This window comes from Mandrillus leucophaeus, unplaced genomic scaffold (genome assembly GCF_000951045.1).
Source record: "Mandrillus leucophaeus isolate KB7577 unplaced genomic scaffold, Mleu.le_1.0 Scaffold446, whole genome shotgun sequence".
Lineage (NCBI taxonomy): Eukaryota > Metazoa > Chordata > Mammalia > Primates > Cercopithecidae > Mandrillus > Mandrillus leucophaeus.
In genome coordinates, this window is record NW_012104765.1 from 82,233 (window position 1) to 105,409 (window position 23,177).

Sequence of the window (23,177 nt, forward strand, 5' to 3'; positions counted from 1 at the left end):
TTTTTTTGAGGCAGAGTCTTGCTCTGTCACCCAGGCTGGAGTGCAGTGGCACAATCTCACTCAGCTCACTGCAACCTCCACCTCCAGGGTTCAAGCGATTTTCGTGCCTCAGCCTCCCAAGTAGCTGGGATTACAGGCACACGCCACCACACCTGGCTAATTTTTGTATTTTTGGTAGAGATGGGGTTTCACCGTGTTGGCCAGGCTGGTCTTGAACTCTGACCTCTGGTGACCCTCCCGCCTCGGCCTCCCAAAGTGCTGGGATAGGTGTGAGCCACCATGCCTGGCCTTGAGTCTCAGTGTCTCCTTAGCACATCTACTAAAGAAGGGTATGTGGGTGAGATGGGTCACATAACCCATTGTGAGGGTCAGACCGCCGGCATTGGAATGAGGAGGCTCGTGGTGAGCAGAGGGCGCAGCGCCCCAGTGAGTCACTCTTCTTTTTCCACAGCGTAATGTTATTGTTTCCCTTGCAAAGGTCATATTTTGACCAAAGTCCTTGTCTGATTCAGAAGCATGCCCTGACCATTAGCCCTTGAAACCTACAGTTTTCTTTATTTGTAGCCAGGTCTGATGGCACCCTAATTTTCTTGGTAACTGAGCTGGGGTATTGGCAGGTGGCAAGGGCCTGCCCCTCCTGAGCTCTTCCATTTGTTGAATCAGGACCAGGTGATGCCATGGTCTGTAGCCTATTCCCTAGAAGTAGGACAGAATTCGTTTGAACTCTCAGAATCAGACCATTTTATGCTTTCTCTATTTCATACCCCTTCTTCCCTTGGCTCTATTTTTTTCTGGATTTTGCGACAAAATATGTTTCAACTTTAAAATTGGAGCGCAAACAGACGTCTGGTATTGTTTATCTCCCTTCTGTCTGTCCTGTCCCATGTTGTCAAAAAAAACACCCAAGACTCTTTTATTTTAGATGATTGCTTTTTTGCTTTATTCTTAGGATATGGAAGAACCGACCCAAATCCCTCTTTTAACTTTCTGTTATCTCCACACTGAATGAAAAGCAGTGAATAGCTTGGTTTAATTTTTGACTTCATCATATGAAATTCATGAAACAAGGTATCAGAAACAGGAAATTTTAAAGTAAGGCAGAATTGGTATCTTTTGGGTAAACACACACACACTGACACCGAAAACAAGCAAAACAACCATATTTTTCTCCCTCCCTCCATCCAGAGCAACTGTCCACATTCAGGTGAACGACGTGAATGAGTACGCGCCCGTGTTCAAGGAGAAGTCCTACAAAGCCACGGTCATCGAGGGGAAGCAGTACGACAGCATTTTGAGGGTGGAGGCCATGGATGCCGACTGCTCCCCTCAGTTCAGCCAGATTTGCAGCTACGAAATCATCACTCCAGACGTGCCCTTTACTGTCGACAAAGATGGTAAGAACGGAGGAGTGCGCTTTCCTTAGCTGGGTAGATAGTCCCTGCCAACCCCACTGACTTTACACCCCAGCTTCTGTGCTTTGTCAGAACTCCACGAAACTCACAAACGGGAGACCTAACCTGGTGTGCTTCCGCTTTTAATTGTAAAAACATTTAAGTTCCTACTTTGTCCCCTGACAGCTTCTTCTGTGGAACCTGAAAGTCCTGTGTTCTCCTGTTTTTTCGCTTTCCCACCAAAATCAAATAAAAATCCTCCCACCTGACATGGCTTTATTTTTTTAATCTTCTTAACTTTCAGTCCACATGCATCTGTATGAGACTGACCTTTACATTTAGTTTCTCATTTTCTGTTCTTCATTAAGTTTTTTGTTTTTGTTTTTGTGGTTTTTTTTGAGACATAGTCTCACTGCGTTCCCCAGGCTGGAGTGCAGTGGCACAATCTCAGCTCACTACAACCTCTGCCTCCTGGGTTCAAGTGATTCTCCTGCCTCAGCCTCTCGAGTAGCTGGGATTACAGGTGCCCGCCACCACACCCAGCTAACTTTTTTTATTTTTTTTTTTGTATTTTTAGTAGAGACGGAGTTTCACCATGTTGGCCAGGCTGGTCTTGAAGTCCTGACCTCAGGTGATCCGCCCACCTTGGCCTTCCAAAGTGCTGGGATTACATGTGTGAGCCACCATGCCTGTCCATGTTCTCCATTAAGTTAGAATGTCCTGCCATATCTTTTTTCTTTTTTTTTTTTTTTGAAAGAAGGTCTTGCTCTGTCTCCCAGGCTGGAATGTAGTGGTGCAATCATTGCTCACTGTAACCTTGACCTCCTGGGCTGAAGGGATCCTCCTGCCACAGCCTCGCTAGTAGCTGGGACTGCAGGCACACACCTGTAGTCCCAGCTACTTGGGAGGCTGAGGTGGAAGAATCACTTGAACCCGGGAGGCAGAGGTTGCAGTGAGCCGAGACTGGGCCACTGCACTCCAGCCTGGGCAATAGAGTGAGACCCTGCTCCAAAAATAAAAAATAATACGACGTTTGCATTGTTAATTAATGCACAGTCCAGAATCTTTGATGGAATTACGGACATTGCAAACACTTTCCAGAGATCTGTACTCACATTCAAAAAGCAGGCTTCTGTTCTAAGCGGGTGGGGGTAGGAAATCTCTTTCTTTTAATAAAGTAAATGTGTGATCAGTGATCTTGTATTTAATACTTGAGGTACTTGAATTATTTTGTCTTTTTAATTCTCTTAATGTATGGAGACAGTTAAATCTTAATGGAAAGCCCAACATAACACTGGGAGAGTAAGTGGAGACCGAGTTGTGTGGCTCCGTCTCTTCTGTTGAAACTCTTCAGGGTGGATTTCGTGTGTGTTCGGGCTCAGGGAGGACAGGTTGCGGGTTAAGCATCACAAGCATATGTTTATTTTTGGCTGAGTACTTACAGGGCTTAAAGTGTATGCATTTTATCTTTCCGCCTAGGACAACAAAAGTAAAACCAGCGTGGGTTTTGCTTCTCACTGTTGTTTTTGCCCCCTGTAAGGTTATATAAAAAACACAGAGAAGTTAAACTACGGGAAAGAACATCAGTATAAGCTGACCGTCACTGCCTATGACTGTGGGAAGAAAAGAGCCACAGAAGATGTTTTGGTGAAGATTAGCGTTAAGCCCACCTGTGCCCCTGGGTGGCAAGGTGAGCCTCATTCTCTCCCTGGCACTCACATCTGTTCTCTTTTTTTTTTTTTTTGAAACAGAGTCTTGCTCTGTCACCAGGCTGGAGTGCAGTGGCGGGATCTCGGCTCACTGAAAGCTCCGCCTCCCGGGTTCACGCCATTCTCCTGCCTCAGTCTCCCGGGTAGCTGGGACTACAGGCACCCGCCACCTCGCCTGGCTAATTTTTTGTATTTTTAGTAGAGACGGGATTTCACCGTGTTAGCCAGGATGGTCTCGATCTCCTGACCTTGTGATCCGCCCCCCTCGGCCTCCCAAAGTGCTGGGATTACAGGCGTGAGCCGCCACGCCCGGCCACATCTGTTCTTAAAACTGATACGCTGCAGCAACCTAAAGTGTGTGTTTTCCTTCTCTCCTCCCCTGCTGATCTGTGGACCAACACAGGCTGGAACAATAGGATTGAGTATGAGCCGGGCACAGGCGCGTTGGCCGTCTTTCCAAATATCCACCTGGAGACATGTGATGAGCCAGTTGCCTCAGTACAGGCCACAGTGGAGCTAGAAACCAGCCACATAGGGAAAGGCTGCGACCGAGACACCTACTCGGAGAAGTCCCTCCACCGGCTCTGTGGTAAGGAGACCAGGCGTTCCTGCATCCGGCTGGCTTCGGTGAAGGTGGGAGGGACCTTTACAACTGAAAATACTTGTGTGTGTTGTGTTCCTAATTATAAACTGTGATAGAAAATCTACATTTCTGAAATGAACTTTGCTGCCTTGCTGGCTAGTTTTAATACTGGATGGGCTTTGAATATGTTCAAACATCTATTGAATACGTTGTGTATATGTGCATTTTAAGAACCACTGGTGGCCAGGTATGGTGGCTTATGCCTGTAATTCCAGCACTTTAGGAGGCCGAGGTGGGAAGGTCACTTGAGCCCAGGAGTTTGAGACCAGCCTGGGCAATACAGCGAGACCCCATCTCTACAAAAAAATTGAAAAATTAACTGGGGATGTTGGCATGCACCTGCAGTTCCAGCTACTTGGCAGGCTGAGGTGGGAGGATCACCTGAACCCGGGAGGTTGAGGCTACAGTGAGCTGTGATGGCACCATTGCACTCCAGCCTATAGAGTGCAATAGAGCGAGACCCTGTTTTAAAAAAAGAACCACTGATTTGAAGGAAGTATTTCTCCAACATACATTGAGAATCATCCAAAAAGGGCTTCTATAGGAATACATGGAGTGAGTTTTACATGAAATGAGATGTTTACTTACACACTGAAGAAAAAGGCCAGGGTGCGGGGGCTCATGCCTGTAATCTTAGCACTTCGGGAGGCTGAGGCGGATAGATTGCTTGAGCTCAGGAGTTCGAGACCAGCCTGGGCAATATGGCGAAACCCTGTCTCTGCAAAAAAATACAAAAACTAGCCAGGCGTGGTGGTGCACGCCTGTAGTCCCAACTACTTGGGAGGCTGAGGGAGGAGGATCGCTTGAGCCCAGGAGGTGGACGTTGCAGTGAGCCAAGATCACACCACTGCATTCCAGCCTGGATGACAGAGTGAGAACCTGTCTCAAAAAGAACGGAAGGAAACATATAAGTAATATGATAGCTTTTGACAAACATGAACTAGAAAATCAAAACTAAAGATAGCCACATCTAACTTAGAATCTTCATAGACTTTCTATATCACAATATTGTGTGGAGAAATTGAGAGACAGAATTAGTGGGAGACCCACCAGAAGGCTAGGTCTCTCTCTTTACTGTCGGCTATGGATATTTTTCTGGCTTTTGGCTTATCTAAATGAAGAAGAAGTGAGGTATGGATGGCTGTCATGGAAGATGCTGAGGGAAGAGCATGTAGTTGGCTGGTGATAAATCCCACTAAATGAAGCACCATTTTCATAAACTGGAAGTATATGAGTATACTGGGGTGTGGCAACTCCGAATCCAACTATTCGTAATTGTCACCTCAATATATGTAAGTCAGGAGGTCTGGCACATTTTCGGTTTTAAACCATGCATGTAATTATAGTGTATGAAATTTATTCTGTTTCTCATTTCATGGTATTAAGCGAATTTTTTTTCAGCAGAATAAAGTTAGGAAGAATAGAAAGAATTTGAGTGCTTACTATATACCAGGCACTTTTTCTTTTTCTTCTTTTTTTCTTTTTTCTTTGAGACAGAGTCTCCCTCTGTCGCCCAGGCTGGAGTGCAATAGTGCAATCTTGGCTCACTGCAACCTCTGCCTCCCGGGTTCAAGTGATTCTCCCGCGTCAGCCTCCCAAGTAGCTGGGATTACAGGCAACCATCATCATACCCGGCTACTTTTTGCATTTTTAGTAGAGATGGGGTTTTACCATGTTGGCCAGGCTGGTCTCCAACTCCTGACCTCAAGTGATCCACCCACCTCGGCCTCCCAAAGTGCTGGGATTACAAGCATGAGCCACCGTGCCTGGCCTTACGCCAGGTACTTCTATGTGTGTTTTAGCGTAGTCTTTCCAGCAAGCCTACAGAGTAGGTGGGTATTGACCTTGTTACAGAGGAATTAAACAATTGAGACTAAAGCAGGTTAAGTAGCTTGCTCAAGGCCACATATTCAGGAGCTGAGGTTTTAGTGTGTGTGTGTGTGTGTGTGTGTGGTTTCTTTTTTTTTTTAGATAGAGTCTCGCTGTCGCCCAGGCTGGAATGCAATGGTGCTATCTTGGCTCACTGCAACCTCCACTTCCCGTGTTAAAGTGATTCTCCCACCTCAGCCTCCCAAGTAACTGGAATTACAGGCATCTGCCTTCATGTCTGGCTAATTTTTGTAGTTTTGTAGAGACAGAGTTTCCCCATGATGGCCAGGCTGGTCTTGAACTCTTGACCTCAGTCGATCTGCCCTCCTCAGCCTCCCAAAGTTCTGGGATTACAGGCGCAAGCCACCACGCCTAGCCTCAGGAGCTAAGATTTGGACCAAGGTCTTCTGTTACTCTCTAAAAGACCAGGCTGGTCCAGCCAAGGCCTGCTGCTCCGAGTAATAGCTTAGTCAAGAAGGAGCTTGCAAAATCTTTTCCTGTGGACAAAAAAAATATTTTTTTAATTTGAATGTGGCAATACATAAGAACAGTTGGAAAACATTTTTTGTGTTCTTTGACTTAGTAATTTCATTTCTAGGAATTTATTTTAAGGGAATAATCATGGAGACACACAAAGCTGTGCATGCAGGTGAGGTTTAATAGGAAAAGGTTAGGGACAGCCTCAGTGCCCAGCTGGGAGGCCGGTCAGTAAGTGATGCTGTATCTGTACAATGAAATGCTATTCAGGCCAGGCGTGGTGGCTCACACCTATAATCCCAGCACTTTGGGAGTCTGAGGTGGGTGGATTGGTTGACCCCAGTAGTTGGAGACTAGCCTGGGCAACATGGCGAAACCCCATCTCTACAAAAAACACAAAAATTAGCTGGGCGTGGTGGCATGCGCCTGTGGTCCCAGCTACTTTGGAGGCTAAGGTGGGAGGATTGCTTGAGCTCGGGAGGTCGAGGCTGCATTTAAACCAACACTGCACCACTGCACTGCAGCCTGAGCGACAGAGGAGACCCTGTCTCAAAAAAAAAAAAAAAGAAAGAAAGAAATGCTATTCAGATATTTTAAATTACATGATAGAAGAATATTACTAGGAATATACACATATTATGCACATACATAGCAGGACTCCACTTTTATTTTATTTGTTTATGTATATTTTGAGACAGGGTCGCACTCGCCCAGGCTGGAGTGTGGTGGCACAATCACAGTTCACTGCAGCCTCAACCTCCTGGGCTCAAGTGATCCTCCCACCTCAGCCTCCCGAATAGCTGGGACTACAGGGATACACCACCACACTTGGCTAATTTTTGTGTTTTTTGTGTTGGTTTTTTTTGTGTGGGGTTTCGCCATGTTGTCCAGGCTGATCTCCAACTCCTGGGCTCAAGCAATCTGTGTGCCTTGGCCTCCCAAAGTGCTGGGGTTACAGGTGTGAGCCACCATACCTGGCCAGGACTCCCATTTTTCTAAGAAAACACATCATTTTTGGGTATATTTATCAAAGGAGGACTGCGTGTTTATACTAAAATGGTATAATTTGGATCAGATTACCAGAAATGCTTCCTTTCCTTTCCTTTTTTTTTTTCTTTTTTTTTTTTTTTTGAGGTGGATCCTTACTCTGTTGCCCAGGCTGGAGTGCAGGGGCAGGATCTCGGCTCACGACAAGCTCCACCTCCCGGGTTCACACCATTCTCCTGCCTCAGCCTCCCGAGTAAGTGGGACTACAGGCACGCGCCACCACACCCAGCTGATTTTTTGTATTTTTAGTAGAGACGGTGTTTTACCATGTTAGCCAGGATGGTCTTGATCTCCTGACCTTGTGATCCGCCTGCCTTGGCCTCCCAAAGTGCTGGGATTACAGGCGTGAGCTACCACGCCTGGCCCTTTCCCTTCCTTATACAAATCCATGGTTGTTACTTTTATTTTTGTAATTTAAAACCCTGATTTTTGAAGAGAAGTAAACTGAAAGGTCCAAGTGTGGTGGCTCATGCCTGTAATCCCAGCACTTCGGGAGGCCGAGGTGGGCGGATCACGGGGTCAGGAGTTCAAGACCAGCCTGACCAACATGGTGAAACTCCGGCTCTACTGAAAATGCAAAAATTAGCCAGGCGTAGTGGTGCGTGCCTGTAATCCCAGCTACTTGGGAGGCTGAGGCAGGAGAATCGCTTGAACCTTGGAGGTGGAGGATGCAGTGAACCAAGATTGCGCCACTGTACTCCAGCCTGGGTGACGGAGCAAGACTCTGTCTCGAAAAAAAAAAAAAAAGTAAACTCGAACCAGCAGATTGCCTAAGTGTAAGACAAGCATGTGCCTGGGGGCTTGAGGTGCACGGGACCTCTGGCTCCTCATGTGAGTTTCACTGAGCACTGTGGCTTCAGGTGCAGCCGCGGGCACTGCCGAGCTGCTGCCATCTCCAAGTGGCTCCCTGAACTGGACTGTGGGCCTCCCCACCGACAATGGCCACGACAGCGACCAGGTGTTTGAGTTCAATGGCACCCAGGCAGTGAGGATCCCGGATGGCATCGTGTCGGTCAACCCCAAAGAGCCATTCACCATCTCCGTGTGGATGAGACACGGGCCTTTTGGCAGGAAGAAGGAGACGATTCTTTGCAGTTCTGATAAAACAGGTAGGGTAATAGCTCTGCAAGCGATGCCGGGCCCCAGTGTCCAGTGGGGTGGATGCTGGCAGTGGACTCCCTCTCCTTTCCCAGGGCCCGATGCCAGGCCTGGTGCTCGTAGGCCATGTGCTGTGCTGTGTGCCTGGGGCACGTCCCCGAGGGCCACGGCCTGGGCTTTTGGATATTTGCTATTGTTGCTCAGTGGGGTCCACGGTGATCACAGGCTCCGCTTCTCAGGAAAGCCCGGGTGTATTTGTTTCTAAGCTCCGTCTTGGCTCAGCTGAAGAGTTCATTTATGCAGATGAAATTGTGTCTTCAAAATCCATTCAAGAAACAGCTTTTATTTCTCCTTTGGGTCTTTAGTTGGCAATTTACCCATAGAAACTGCCTTTGCAGATATGAATCGGCACCACTACTCGCTCTACGTCCATGGGTGCCGGCTGATCTTCCTCCTCCGTCAGGATCCTTCTGAGGAGAAGAAATACAGACCTGCAGAATTCCACTGGAAGTTGAATCAGGTGAGTGAATTGAAAATGCACTATTAGGGCTGGGCAAGCTGCTCACGTCTATAATCCCAGCACTTTGGGAGGCTGAGGCATGAGGATTGCTTGAGCGCAGGGGTTCGAGACCAGCCTGGGCAACATACTGAGATCCTGTCTCTACAGAAAAAACAACAACAAAAAAACCATGAAAATTAGCTGGGCATGGTGGCACACGCCTGTAGTCCCGGCTACTTGGGGAGCTGAGGTGGGAGGATTGATGGAGCCCAGGAGATCAAGGCTGCAATGAGCTGCGATTGTGCCACTGCACTCCAGCCTGGATGACAGAGTGAGACTCCGTCTCAAAAGAAAAAGAAAAACACTAATTATGATCTTCTAAGAGAGAGTAAGCAGGTACTGCAACCTTGCACGTGACTGGCTGTGTATAGTCAGTGTATATTTATAATTTTATGATTTCTGTGTCTGTGGGTAATAGGGTAGCAAATTAAATCTGACAACTTTCCACTAAAAGCCTACATTTTTTCCCATATATTTTATATATACAGTATTGCTATAAAAATTGTGTATTTTATATTCGAAATACTGTTATTGAAATAAGCAGTGTTTGTTTAAAATTGGGATTGAAGCTGGGCATGGTGGCTCATGCCTGTAATCCCAGCACTTTGGGAGGCTGAGGCAAGTGGATCACCTGAGGGTCAGGAGTTCGAAACCAGCCTGACCAATATGGTGAAACCCCGTCTCTACTAAAAATACAAAAATTAGCTGGGCGTGGTGGTGTGTGCCTGTAATCCCAGCTACTTGGGAGGCTGAGACAGAATTGCTTGAACCTGGGAGGTGAAGGTTGCAGTGAGCCAAGATCGCGCCATTGTATTCCAGCCTGGGTGACAGAGCAAGACTCTATCTTAAAAAAATAAAAATAAAATAAATAAATAAAATACAATTGGGATTGAGATTCTTGTGTTTATTTATGCATCATTTAAAGCCTTGGCTCCTAAACTGTGCCAGGAAGCCCCAGGTGAATCAGCAGTTCTCAGCATCACAGGATATCTTAAATTTTCAAGGAACCAGCAATCTTGGCACCTTTCAGGTGCCACACAAACTGCTTCTTGAACTAGTTGACAGTTTTGACCTTAGGTAAAGTTACATTCCTTTTGATGATGTCATGCCTTTGCAAAGCTAATTTTCCTTTTTGGTGGTGGTGGTGGTGGGGTTTTTTTTTTTGTTTTTGTTTGTTTGTTTGTTTTGTTTTGTTTTGTTTTGTTTTGTTTGAGACGGAGTCTCGCTGTGTCGCCCAGGCTGGAGTGCAGTGGCTGGATCTCACCTCACTGCAAGCTCCGCCTCCTGGGTTCACGTCATTCTCCTGCCTCAGCCTCCCGAGTAGCTGGGATTACAGACGCCCGCCACCACGCCTGGCTAGTTTTTTGTATTTTTTAGTAGAGACGGGGTTTCACCTTGTTAGCCAGGATGGTCTCAATCTCCTGACCTCGTGATCCGCCCGTCTCGGCCTCCCAAAGTGCTGGGATTACAGGCTTGAGCCACCGTGCCTGGCCTGTTTTTTTCTTTTTTTTAAGACGGAGTCTCACTCTGTCGAGTGCAGTGGGACGATCTTGGCTCACTGCAGCCTTTGCTTCCTGGGTTCAAGCAGTTCTCCTGCCCAGCCTCCTGAGTAGCTAGGACTACAGGCATGTACCACCATGCCCTGCTAATTTTTGTATTTTTAATAGAGACGAGGTTTCACCATATTGGCCAGGCTAGTCTTGAACTCCTGACCTCAAGTGATGCACCCACTTTAGCCTCCCAAAGTGCTGGGCATGAGCCACTGTGCCCAGCCGCAAAGCTAATTTTCTAGCAGTTGCTGTGATAAAAAGCAAATATCCTGTGAAAAACCCCACATGTTACAGGAAACGAGAGAGCACTGTAAAATGAGAAACCTCATTAAAATCAGAATAGATCATTTCTTCTTTTGAGGCAGAGTTGGGATGAGAAGGAAACCTTTGGCCTTATCATCATTTATTTGTCTTGTGGAGCTAGTGGGCAAAAGCTGACATATGTTATATGTGCCTGCAGTTACTAAAATATAATATTGTCTAAAATAATCATAGGATAGATCAAAGTAAAAGAGAATACATGAGAAAGGAAAAAGTATATGATAGTGGAAAGATGAAGTGGGTGTCCAGTTGGTAGCATTCATCTCTTTTTTTTTTTTGAGACGGAGTTTCGCTCTTGTCGCCCAGGCTGGAGTGCATTGGCGCCATCTCAGCTCACTGCAAGCCTGCAAGCTCCGCCTCCTGGATTCAAGCGATTCTCCTGCCTCAGCCTCCTGAGTAGCTGGGATCACAGGCATGCGCCACCACACCCTGCTAATTTTTGTATTTTTAGTGGAGATGGGGTTTCTCCGTGTTGGTCAGGCTGGGTAGCATTCATCTCTTATTGGTGTATTTTTTTATTTACGTGAGTGATTGTTTCTCAGAAACTATTATGATAATTATTTTCAAGAAACTAAAGAGGCCAGGCACAGTGGCTCAAGCCTGGAATCACAGCACTTTGAGAGGCTGAGACAGATGGATCACGAGGTCAGGAAATCGCGACCATTCTGGCTAACATGGTGAAACCCATCTTTACTAAAAATACAAAAAATTAGCCGGGCATGATGGCGGGTGCCTGTAGTCCCAGCTACTCACGAGGCTGAGGCAGGAGAATGGTGTAAACCCGGGAGGTGGAGCTTGCAGTGAGCCAAGATCGTGCCACTGCACTCCAGCCTGGGCAAAAGAGCGAGACTCCGTCTCAAAAAAAAAAGAGAAGAAACTAAAGAAAGGCTTTGTCCTGGAAAAATATTTTTCAACATAGGTAGACATTTTAGATACAGTTCTGTTATGGTAGCCATATTCTGTATGTATATATTTAGTATCTTCTAAGTATATACTGTTTAAAAACTGTATTATGGAAAATTTCAAACTTATATAAAAGCAGACAGATTAGTGTAAAGAATAGCCCTGTTTGCCCTTATACCTTCAACAACTGCCAACTCTTGGTCAGTCTTCTTTCATTGTTACCCCTATTCGCTGCTGAAAATTTTTATTATGCCCTCAAATATTACTTAATAATTTTCAAGAAATCCCAAATAGAGCATTTCATTCTTGTAGATGCCTGTATGTCATTATGTATCTCTGATAGACTAGCAAAATCACAGCACTCTTTCACATTAAAAAAAAAAAACAGTAAAATTGCTAATATGATCAAATAGTCAATGTTCAGATTTCAAGTAGCCTTATAAATGTTTTTGTTTTTACAATTTGTTTGAGTTACGACCCAGATAAGGGGCCCGCCACTGCAGCTGGCTGATGCGGTTTCACACGCTCATTCATCACGGGATGGGAACACAGGTTGATTTGGGGTGCCCTTTGAGCTGATGTTCATATTTATTGAGATCATCAACTTTGAGTTGGAAAATAAAATACATGTACTGTGGTATGCCTTATTCTGAGATTAAAGGCACTTTTTTTTTGGGGGGGGGAGATAGAGTCTTGCTCTGTCACCGGGCTGGATTGCAGTGGCACAATCTCAGCTCACTGTAACCTTTGTCTCCCAGGTTCAAGCAATTCTTGTGCCTCAGCCTCCTGAGTAGCTGGGTCTACAGGTGTGCACCACCACACCTGGCTAATTTTTGTAATTTCGGTAGAGACGGGTTTTCGCTATGTTGGCCAGGCTGGTCTCAAACTCCTGACCTCAAGTGATCTCGCCTTGGCTTCCCAAAGTGCTGGGATTACAGGCGTGAACCACTGCGCCTGGCCTAAAGGCACTTTTTATTTTTATTCAGAAAAGGAATGGCCAGTGGCAAACTAACTCAACCCTTTAAAGGGTGGGTATCCAGCTTGCCCATACAGGAACTTCCTGGTGCTATGCTATTGGCAGAGCAGAACTGGGCAGCTCCCCGCTTGGGCTGTGTCCTGTGGTTGTGAGCAACGCATGCCACGTAGTTTAGAGATGGCCTAGAGAGGCTGGACTTCTTTTGGTGAGATGTATTTGCAGGTATTTTGTGGTTAGATTTTCTTCATCCTTTTCCTTCTAGGAAGACCCTTGTTTTGGGTGACTTGGTTTCCATGGGCATTGATGAGAAGGAAAGTGGACATCTCACCACCCCCGCTTTCCTTTGTCTCTGTAGGTCTGTGATGAGGAATGGCACCACTACGTCCTCAATGTGGAATTCCCGAGCGTGACTCTCTATGTGGATGGCACGTCCCACGAGCCCTTCTCTGTGACTGAGGATTACCCGCTCCATCCATCCAAGATAGAAACTCAGCTCGTGGTGGGGGCTTGCTGGCAAGGTAACTGTCATTACCCCTAGCCCTCGACTCGAGAATTAAGTTGTACCTCTTTACTAGGTTGGTGGCAGCAGGCTGTGGTCAGCGTCTTACAGCCTTACCTTCGTGTCCTGGATATCTTCCTTCCATTTCCTGTGTGCATCCTATTTGGGGACATTGCCGATGCCCCACTCTAGCTAGTGTAGCTCCATCTGTGGGTGCTCCATAAAGGTGATAGGACTGACCACACCGTCACCTTTCCCGGAAACCCAGGAGGGAGCATTGCACAGAGGGAGAGTGTAGTGGGGGGAACTGTTTTATAAATTAATCCGTCTGTTGAAAGGCTCACAAGGACAAAGAGGCAACAGCAAGAGTCAGGCAGAGAAATAAAGGACACAGAAGTAGAAGCGTGCCTTGGACCTGGAGGACTCTTCCAGAGTGTTTATCACTTGGTGACCTGGTAGGAGGGCTGTGAGGGCTCTGTTCACCCTCAGCAAGGGCCACGCATGGGGGAGGGTTCCATCGAAGTCTGCTGAGAGGGGACACGATAACCACCAGAGCACCAGTGCTTGTTACTTGTACTTACCAAGTGGCAGGCTGTGTGCCAACTCCTTTCTACACGTCATCTCACCTAAACCTTAAAATCCCTTTTTTATAGCTGAAGAAACTCAGGCCTAGAGATGCAACAAGCCAAGCGGCACCCAGCTGATTAATCAGGAGCTAGGGTTTTGAATTTTTTTACTTTGAAAATCCTGTGGGTCAGGCGTGGTGTCTCACGCCTATAATGCCAGCACTTTGGGAGACCGAGGCAGGCTGATCCCTTGAGGTCAGAAGTTCGAGACCAGCCTGGCCAACATGGTGAAACCCTGTCTCTACTAAATATACAAAAGTTAGCCAGGCATGGTGGCATGTGCCTGTGATCCCAGCTACTCAGGAGGCTCAGGCAGGAGAATCAGTTGAACCGGGAGGCAGAGGCTGCATGAGCCAAGAATGCCCCATTACACTCCAGCCTGAGCAACAGAGTGAGACCCTGTCTCAAAAGAAAAAGAAAAACCTCTGTATTCCAGGCCCACGCTCAGACCCACCAGATCAGTGTTTTTATTATTTTAATTTTTTATAAACATGGGGTCTCACTGTGTTGCCCAGGCTGATCTCAAACTCCTAGGCTCAAGAGATCCTCCCACCTCAGACTCCTAAAGTACTGGGGTTACAGGTGTGAGCCACCGTGCCCGTCTCAGACCTGGGGTTTTAAGCCCTTTTTTGTGCCGTGGAGCCCTTGGGTGGTCTGGCAAGGCAGATAGATCCCTTCTTACTAATCTACAAAATAAATGTCTAGGATTTCAGGGCAATCAGTTCAACTGAAACATCGTTATTAACATCCTGAAATACCACATTTGTGAAACAGTAACACCGGTGGTACTTTATGTTAACAAATGAAGAACCAGCTTTAGCAGCAGGTCCAACAGTGATTAAGTTCCAAGTTGTGAGGGCTGTGTGAGGATCCCGGTGGCAGCTGCAACAGCTGTGGCCTGATATGCAAATATCAGTGCCTTCTGTTGGTGACAGAGTTGCAGTCATTGCTAACACTGCTGTGATGTATAGCCTACATTTATAACCAAAGGAAATGCTGAATTTCAGAAGTTAGTGGAAATAAGCATGTAGTTTTTCCTATCCAAGTTCATGGAACCCACCCCGGAGGTTCGTGATTGCCACTTTGACCCTTGCACTGGACTCTGTGCTGTGTCATTTCAAGATGTCATCATCATCAATTACTTTTTGATTTTTTTTTTTCTCCCTGTGGAAACATTGTACCTCGAGTAAGGTTAGAAATTTATGGAAGATAGCTGGGCGCAGTGGCTCACACCTGTAATCCCAGCACTTTGGGAGACAGAGGCAGGCGGATCACTCGAGATCAGGAGTTCGAGACCAGCCTGGCCAACATGACAAAACCCTGTCCTTAGTAAAAATACAAAAATTAGCCAGGCATGGTGGCGTGTGCCTGTAATCCCAGTTACTTGGGAGACAGGAGAATCACTTGAACCTGGGAGGCGGAGGTTTCTGTGAGCCAAGATCATACCACTGCACTCCAGCCTGGGCAACAGAGTGAGACTCTGTCTCAAAACAAACAAACAAAAGCCCCACAGATTCTGTAAAACTCAGTTAACAGGAGAGAGGATCTCCTCTTCTTTTTTTTCGGTGGATTCTGCCACTTTTGCTACACCTTTGCCGTGGAGAGCTTGGGCTGTGGGCAGCAGCTTCATTCCCTTCTACCAGCGTGTTGTAGGGGAATCTTGGTGTGTGTGGAGGTTGCACAGTCCTATGACTCACATGGGCTTCACCTGGATACAACTCTAGCCTTGCCCTTCGACATGTCCCCACACAGCCGCAGCCCAAAAGGGGCCCCAGCACACCATAGAGGGGAGGGCTACAGGGCTGCAGGGCTTGAGGAGCGGCCTTTCTCCTACAACATGACCTGGAGAGTGCTGGTTCTGTGCTCAGCCGCCACATGTGGGCCTTTCTGGTAGGTCGTTATAGTCAGGACACTGGATCCAGGAGCTGGAGGAGCTGAAGGTGGTTAGGGTCCCCAGGTCCACAGTAGGCTATGCTTCCCTAGGTGGGTTCCTTAGCCTCTGCTTCTCCCTCTCATTCAGAAAAAGTGATTGAAAATGTCTTCTTTCCTCTGTCACCCAAAGATTAACCGCTAGACAGCTGTACACTTGTTTGGAGCTTCCAAAATATACGGACTTCCGCATGTTTACTTTGTACCAGGCTTTGGACACGTGTGCGCCATGCTGTTTTGCCTGCACAGTGTCTTCCCTATTAGGAAAAGAGGTGCTGTGGATCCGGAACTTGGTGTTATTTATATCGGGAATAGCGCTGCAGCCCAGGCTCACCCTCTGTGGAGTGTCCTACTTCATAGCGCGGATTGGGGAGGGGAACGAATTCCGTGTGTGTACTTTCATTCATCTTATTTTGAATCTAACGTATGTTTTGGCAAGGAGGATGTGGGAAGGTGGAATAAAAGAAGAAAACAAAAGAAGCCTGGGGTTGGGGGTGGTAAATGTCACGTCTGGGAAAAGGTGATCCAGTACAAGCTTGCATCCAGATGGGTACATCCCAGAGCGGGATCACAAAGGAATTTTCTCTTCTTGGTTTATACTTGGTTGCCTCAAACCTGGTTTTCAAGGTCTGGTTTGAAGACCCTAACCTCTTGGTCCTTTTCTATTGTCTTTGTCTTGCTTTTCCACAGAGTTTTCAGGAGTTGAAAATGACAATGAAACTGAGCCTGTGACTGTGGCCTCTGCAGGTTGCTGGATTTTTTCCTTACATTCACTGTTGTGTTTCATTTAAAGATGAGATACTGATTCATTCCACGTGTAGCATGAAATGCCCCAGTTGCATTTTGGTCCCGGACACCATCTGAGCCGCTTCCCTGCATTGCGCTTCCCCATTGCTTCTTGGAGTTCCCTTTTCTGCCCATTCTGACCCCAGCTGGAGTGAGGACAAATGACATCTCAGGCAGTGCACGCATGGGACTTTTCCCCCCATCCAGTTTGACCCTGACCCCACTGCATGAGGCTCCCTGCTTTTTCAGTCTCACAGGCAGGGTTTGGGAGGCCGCCTCGTGACTGTCATGCGGCTGAACCACGAGACAGGGAAAGACTTGTTTCTAGATATTCTGTCCTGGTTGGCAGTAAATTTTAAATCGACTTTTTTTTGTTTGTTTGTTTGTTTTTGAGACGGAGTCTTGCTCTGTTGTCCAGGGTGCAGTGGCGCGATCTTGGCTCACTGCAACCTCTGCCTCCTGGGTGCAAGCAATTCTCCTGTCCCAGCCTCCCGAGTAGCTGGGACTACAGGCGTGCACCACCATGCCTAGCTAATTTTTGTATTTTTAGTAGAGATGAGGTTTCGCCAGGCTGGTCTCGAACTCCTGACCTCAGGTGATCCACCCACCTCAGCCTCCCAGAGTGCTGGGATTACAGGCGTGGGCGTTTCTTAGAAGCCTCAATTCCTAGTGATGATTTACAGCACCTGATTTCCTTGCCAGAATGAGACACATTGCTGAAAATGTCCCTTTTCCTTCTTCAGTTTAAGAACAAGGTTTAGTGTAACCTGTTTTTGGCTCTTTGTTGTCATCTATCAAGGGCCATTTTCTGGGTTTTGGTTTTCCTTGTAACATCTGCACTTCTCAGCAGTCCTCAGGAGGAGGCAGGAAGGATGGGACTCAATACCATAGCATCCTTGAAATAGGCCGTTCTGTACAGGGAGTATTTTAAGACTCCCTTTTATCCTTCCTGCCTCGCTTGTGTGGGTTCATTCCCCAGGGCGTGCCAGGTAGAGAAAACAGCCACGTGGAACCCAGCCACCTGAGAAGGCTGGAGAGGCTGGTGGCGTAGGAAGTGTCACCATGCACCCTGGTGGTGAGAACAGGGTAGGCCACCTTACTGGGGAGTGGCCAGAGGTGTGGGGACCCTCAGGGAACCTCTTGGCTTCAGGTGAGGCGCCCCCAACTCTCCCTTTCTCCAGGCCATGTGCATGATCATAAACGGTTTAATTTCTTCATTGCGCTTCCATGTAGATTGCAAGGCTAACAGGACTTGGTATGAACTAACCCGCATGTCCATCCACCGAGCTGCCAGCACCAGTAACACCGTCTTGAGTGAGAAGTGAGTTGGGTGATGCCGAGCTGCATGCCTGACTCTTCCGCCTTTTTTCCCGACCCGAAGGTGGCGACCTGCACATGACCCAGTATTTCCGAGGCAATCTGGCTGGCTTAACTCTCCGTTCCGGGAAACTCGCAGATAAGAAGGTGATCGATTGTCTGTATACCTGCAAGGAGGGGCTGGACCTGCAGGTCCCGGAAGACAGTGGCAGAGGCGTGCAGGTAACACAGAGCGCTCCACTGCACAGCACCCATGGGCCCCGGAGGCTGCAGCCCCAGAGGCTGGTGGGATGAGGGAGTCATCTGTGATTGATCCGTTTACTGTTGGGTTAAAGAGTTGTGTTTGCTGGACTTAAACGAGCTTTTCTTTTTCAAGTCAGCAATTCCAATCGACCCCAGGCCAGTCCCCTTCGTAGAGGCATCCGTGGTTTCAGCTCCTGCAGTTACCGCCTTATTCCCCTTCTCTGTGTGTCTGATGTGATTTCAGATCCAAGCACACCCCAGTCAGTTGGTATTGACCTTGGAGGGAGAAGACATCGGGGAATTGGATAAGGCCATGCAGCACATCTCATACCTGAACTCCCGGCAGTTCCCCACGCCCGGAATTCGCAGACTCAAAATCACCAGCACAATCAAGTACGTCCTGATTTTCAACAGTAGGCCTGTTTCGCCCAATGACACTTGATTATTTAGGTTTTTAAGACAGCCTAACCCCTTCTGTAGGGAAAGGTGAGCCGTCGTGTGTTACCAGAAAGTGCGGGGGAGAGATCTGAGTGACATTTATGCATCATGTTTGCAAGTGTGTTCCTGGAGTGGCCCCGGCAGGTGTTAGGAGGGGCCTGTGTATCCCACCTCCATGTGCCTTTGCACAGGTGGGCTCCAAGATCGGCTCCCAAAGCCCTGACCCTTTCCCATTTCTTGCTGGCAGGTGTTTTAACGAGGCCACCTGCATTTCGGTCCCCCCGGTAGATGGCTACGTGATGGTTTTACAGCCCGAGGAGCCCAAGATCAGCCTGAGCGGCGTCCACCATTTTGCCCGAGCAGCTTCTGAATTTGAAAGCTCAGAGGGGGTGTTCCTTTTTCCCGAGCTTCGCATCATCAGCACCATCACGAGAGAAGTGGAGCCTGAAGGGGACGGGGCTGAGGACCCCACAGGTAACGTGCTCTGTGGGGCGCGGCCTGCCTTGCCTCGGCCGGAAGCCCTGCTGTGGCAGTGTATTTGCAGGGCTCTTTGTCTTTGCGGGATCTGGGGAGGTTTTAATGTTTTGTTGGTGTTCTCTCAGGTTGCTTCTGGAATCTGACCCGTGAGCTAGAGCTCAGGGTGATCTCTGGAATCCCATCTGGAGGGGTCTTGCATCTTTTCCTGGTCGCTCTCAGGCTTTGAGATGTGGCTTGAGGTTGAGGGGGTTGAGGGCACTTGCGGGAGACCCTGCTTGTGCCTGCCAAGCTGGTCAGCCCATGGGGGCACAATGTCCCCACAATTTTTACTCGGGACACATGAAACTGCCCCATTTCTTTTTCTTTCTTTTTTTTTTTTTTTTCTTTTTTTGAGTTGGAGGCTCACTCTGTCACCCGGGCTGGAGTGCAGTGATGCGATCTTGGCTCACTGCAACTTCCACCTCCTGGGTTCAAGTGATTCTCCTGCCTCAGCCTCCCAAGTAGCTGGGATTACAGGGACCCACCAAGATGCCCGGTTAATTTTTGTATTTTTAGTAGAGACAGGGTTTCACCCTGTTGGCCATGCTGGTCTCGAACTCCTAACCTCAGGTGATCCACCCGCCTCGGCCTCCCAAAGTGCTGGGATTACACGTCTGGCCATTTCTTGAAAGCAACTCATGCTTCTGTCATGTAGGTTTGGGGTGAGCCGGCAGGGCATCGAGTGTGCCCCACCACGCTGGGCCCCACTGTCCCTGCTATATTTCTGGTTGGGCCTCTTTTGCAGTTCAAGAATCACTGGTGTCTGAGGAGATCGTGCACGACCTGGATACGTGTGAGGTCACAGTGGAGGGAGAGGAGCTGAACCACGAGCAGGAGAGCCTAGAAGTGGACATGGCCCGCCTGCAGCAGAAGGGCGTCGAAGTGAGCAGCTCTGAGCTGGGCATGACCTTCACAGGTAAGGGGAGCGTCGCAGCCATGCTGGTGAGCCAGGCCGCAACAGGGGACCTTGAGAGCTCTTGGCTGGCTGCCGCCTGCCATCTGAGAATGTTGAGTTATCTTAGAGGGAGATGGGGAAGGAGCACGGTCACTGGGATCATTGTTGGCTGCATGCACACTCCTGTCTCCTGGACAGGAATCGGATGGGTAGCCACTACTCTCTAAAGGGGGAGGGTTGAGGCGTGGGATGGCATGTCCCCCGCAGAGGGAAGAATGCCCCTGTGCACACTGCATTTATTCCCATGGCTGGAAGGCCAACTTGTGTGACCCCTTGGCCTAGCTAACCCGGTGTCTGATTGAGCCTGCCTGTGCTGACGGCTGCAGCCCTGCCCATGCTCCTGCCCGAAGCCACCCAGCAATCTTCCCCCTTTCCACCCCCGCAGGTGTGGACACCATGGCCAGCTACGAGGAGGTTTTGCACCTCCTGCGCTATCGGAACTGGCACGCCAGGTCCTTGCTTGACCGGAAGTTTAAGCTCATCTGCTCGGAGCTGAATGGCCGCTACATCAGCAACGAATTTAAGGTGGAGGTGAGTACGGGGCTCCCACAGAGCAGGGCCAATAGCAGCAGTGAGTGAGTGCTCTGATTCGCAGCCCTGATGTTCACAACTGCCAGCCCTTAGAGCATTCACGGTGGCAGCTGTGCAGGCTCATTCTAGGGGGCTGCCTTTCCAGCCTGGGGCCTGCTGCAGGTTACACCTGGGCTTGTTGGAGTGACAGGTTATGTTTGGGGTGGGGGGTGCTCCCCTTTCCCCTGCTGCCTCAGCCTGAATTGTAGCCAAAGGAACCTTGGAGGGAGGTGACAAAGAGCAAGTGGCAGTTAATGCCTCTGGGGCTTCTTGAGATTTCCCATGAGAGAAACAGGAGGATGTTGTTTGATTGATTGATTGATTGATTGAGACGAGTTCTCACTATGTTGCCCAGGCTGGTCTTGTCCCCACTGGGCTCAAGCAATCCACCTGCCTTGGCCTCCCAAAGTGCTAGGATTACAGGCATGAGCCACTGTGGCCAGCCAAGGACGCTGTTTTAGAAAGAGCAGCTCCCAGGGAACCAAAAGTTCTTTGCATCTGTGCCAGGTCACTGGCCCTTCTGTGAATGAAGTTGAGTCTTCGGCCCAGGTTGAGAGGGGCTCATGCAGGGACCCGCACGGGCAGGACCAGTACTGCTGAGGCTGGTGATGGTGACTCACAGGCCACACTGAGTAGAGGGCAGCTCATCCTGCTCTGAGGTCGTCTACAGACCTATCCAGCAGCTGCTTCATTGCTCAGGCCCTCTGTGGCCTGGAGAAAATTGACCCAAAGTTACTCTTAGCAATGGAATATCTCACCACGAACTCAAGAGCAGAATGCTAAATTCGGTGCTGCAGAACCGACGCCTGTTTTGTTTGAGCCAAAGGGGAACAGATTGGAAAGGAAATCAGTGGTAGTGATTGGCGCTGTCTGTCACACGACTGTGGTTTGAGGAAGAAAGGTCTGCGCCAGTGCTTCCCAAATGACCCAGGGGGAGGGCCGTCGGCTTGTTTTTCTGCTCTTGTTTTGAGCATAATCTTTTATAAAATGCAAGAAAAATGGATTGCGGCCAGGTGAGTGGTGCTTGTCTGTAGTCCCAGCTACCTGAGAGGCTGAAGGGGGGGGATTACTTGAGCACAGAAGTTCCAGGCTGCAGTGAGTCGTGATCATGTCTGTGAACAGCTCCTGTGCTCCAGCCTGGGCAGCACAGCAAGACCCAGTCTCAACAAATAATAATAATAATAATAATTAGAAAAGTGATACATTTCTGGAACGTCTGACAATACTAGATTGTTACAGCAGTTTCTAAGTGCTTAGTACTCTCTTTTGTTTGGTTGGTTTTTATTTTTCTGTTTCTGTTTTTTAAGTGCTTACTCTTGATTTTTTTTTTTTTTGGTCTGTCTTTTTCCCGTAGCTCCATTTGCCCCCAGCTGCAGTCCTGGAGTGGCACTGGTCATGCCAGCTGCGTGACTCCACTGTCACCTCTTGGACAGGCTCAGGATGTCTCCAGCGTTCCTTTCTCTTTCTCTGCTGTAGGTGAATGTAATCCACACGGCCAACCCCGTGGAACACGCCAACCACATGGCTGCCCAGCCACAGTTCGTGCACCCGGAACACCGCTCCTTTGTTGACCTGTCAGGCCACAACCTGGCCAACCCCCACCCATTTGCAGGTAGGACAAGGGGAGGGAGACCGAGCGGAGATGCTCCATGCCGTCCGCCCTGCCCCCACCCCACCGTGGGCACAGCCTCCTGCTCAGCATGACTGCCGGTCAGTCCCTGTCCCAATTATTCCCCGTCACACACAAGAAAACGAAAGCCCTCAGAGGGCAGATGATGTCACCCGCAGCCATAGAGCAGGATGTGGCCGAGCCAGATTCGAGGCCCATGCTGAGCTTTTCCTGGTATTTCCTCCTGGCCTCTGGGTTCAGATGAAGCATGCCGTCCAGACCGTTTTGACCAGGCACAGCCGAAGAGGTCAAGGGCACGGTGGCCTTCTGGGCTGAGTGACCTCACTCACGCCTCGCCCCCTCATTCTCCCACAGTCGTCCCCAGCACTGCGACCGTTGTGATTGTGGTGTGCGTCAGCTTCCTGGTGTTCATGATCATCCTGGGGGTGTTTCGGATCCGTGCTGCACATCAGCGGACCATGCGGGATCAGGACACCGGGAAGGAGAACGAGATGGACTGGGACGACTCCGCCTTGACCATCACTGTCAACCCCATGGAGGTAGGAGTGGGCAGGCGACCTCCAAGACTGAGAGGCAGTGCGGGCCAGGGCCTCCGAGAAGCCAGTATGGCGCGACTCCTTCAGGTTCACACGCTTTCCATCGCATCATCTGCTCAGCAAGCCTGGGGCTTAGGTGTCTTCATGGGTAAACCGAGGCTCAGAGAGGCCTTATTCAAGGCCATGCTGCCTACTAAGTGTGGAGATGAGCCGTGCCAGGACTGGGCGCTCTTGGCCATGGGACTCCTGAGAGAATTCTCTGGTGGGGTAGCCGGGGTGCTGTCCCCAGCTGCTTTGTATGTGGGTGACTCCATGGGTACTGACTGGAGCTTTGTTTTCCCTTCACTTCTTTTTTGTTGTTGTTGCTGAGATGGAGTCTCGCTGTGTCGCCCAGGCTGGAGTGCAGTGGCGCCATCTCGGCTCACTGCAAGCTCTGCCTCCCAGGTTCACACCATTCTCCAGCCTCAGTCTCCCAAGTAGCTGGGACTACAGGCGCCCGCCACCACGCCTGGCTAATTTTTTGTATTTTTAGTAGAGATGGGGTTTCACCGTGTTAGCCAGGATGGTCTCGATCTCCTGACCTCGTGAT

The 23,177-nt window shown here is 48.9% G+C and overlaps 1 protein-coding gene across 1 annotated transcript in view; it reads left to right on the forward strand.

Annotated features, from left to right (window-relative positions):
• CLSTN1 (calsyntenin 1) overlaps window positions 1-23,177 on the forward strand; it is a 55,450-nt gene that overhangs the window by 30,231 nt on the left and 2,042 nt on the right. Inside the window, exons 2-15 of the mRNA XM_011994190.1 lie at window positions 1,205-1,394; window positions 2,932-3,081; window positions 3,504-3,689; window positions 7,997-8,245; window positions 8,633-8,754; window positions 12,899-13,061; window positions 16,288-16,344; window positions 17,765-17,922; window positions 18,188-18,336; window positions 18,629-18,855; window positions 19,643-19,813; window positions 20,238-20,383; window positions 21,899-22,034; window positions 22,407-22,591. Coding sequence (XP_011849580.1) covers window positions 1,205-1,394; window positions 2,932-3,081; window positions 3,504-3,689; window positions 7,997-8,245; window positions 8,633-8,754; window positions 12,899-13,061; window positions 16,288-16,344; window positions 17,765-17,922; window positions 18,188-18,336; window positions 18,629-18,855; window positions 19,643-19,813; window positions 20,238-20,383; window positions 21,899-22,034; window positions 22,407-22,591 — 2,289 coding nt within the window. The remainder of the gene's footprint in view (window positions 1-1,204; window positions 1,395-2,931; window positions 3,082-3,503; window positions 3,690-7,996; window positions 8,246-8,632; window positions 8,755-12,898; window positions 13,062-16,287; window positions 16,345-17,764; window positions 17,923-18,187; window positions 18,337-18,628; window positions 18,856-19,642; window positions 19,814-20,237; window positions 20,384-21,898; window positions 22,035-22,406; window positions 22,592-23,177) is intronic.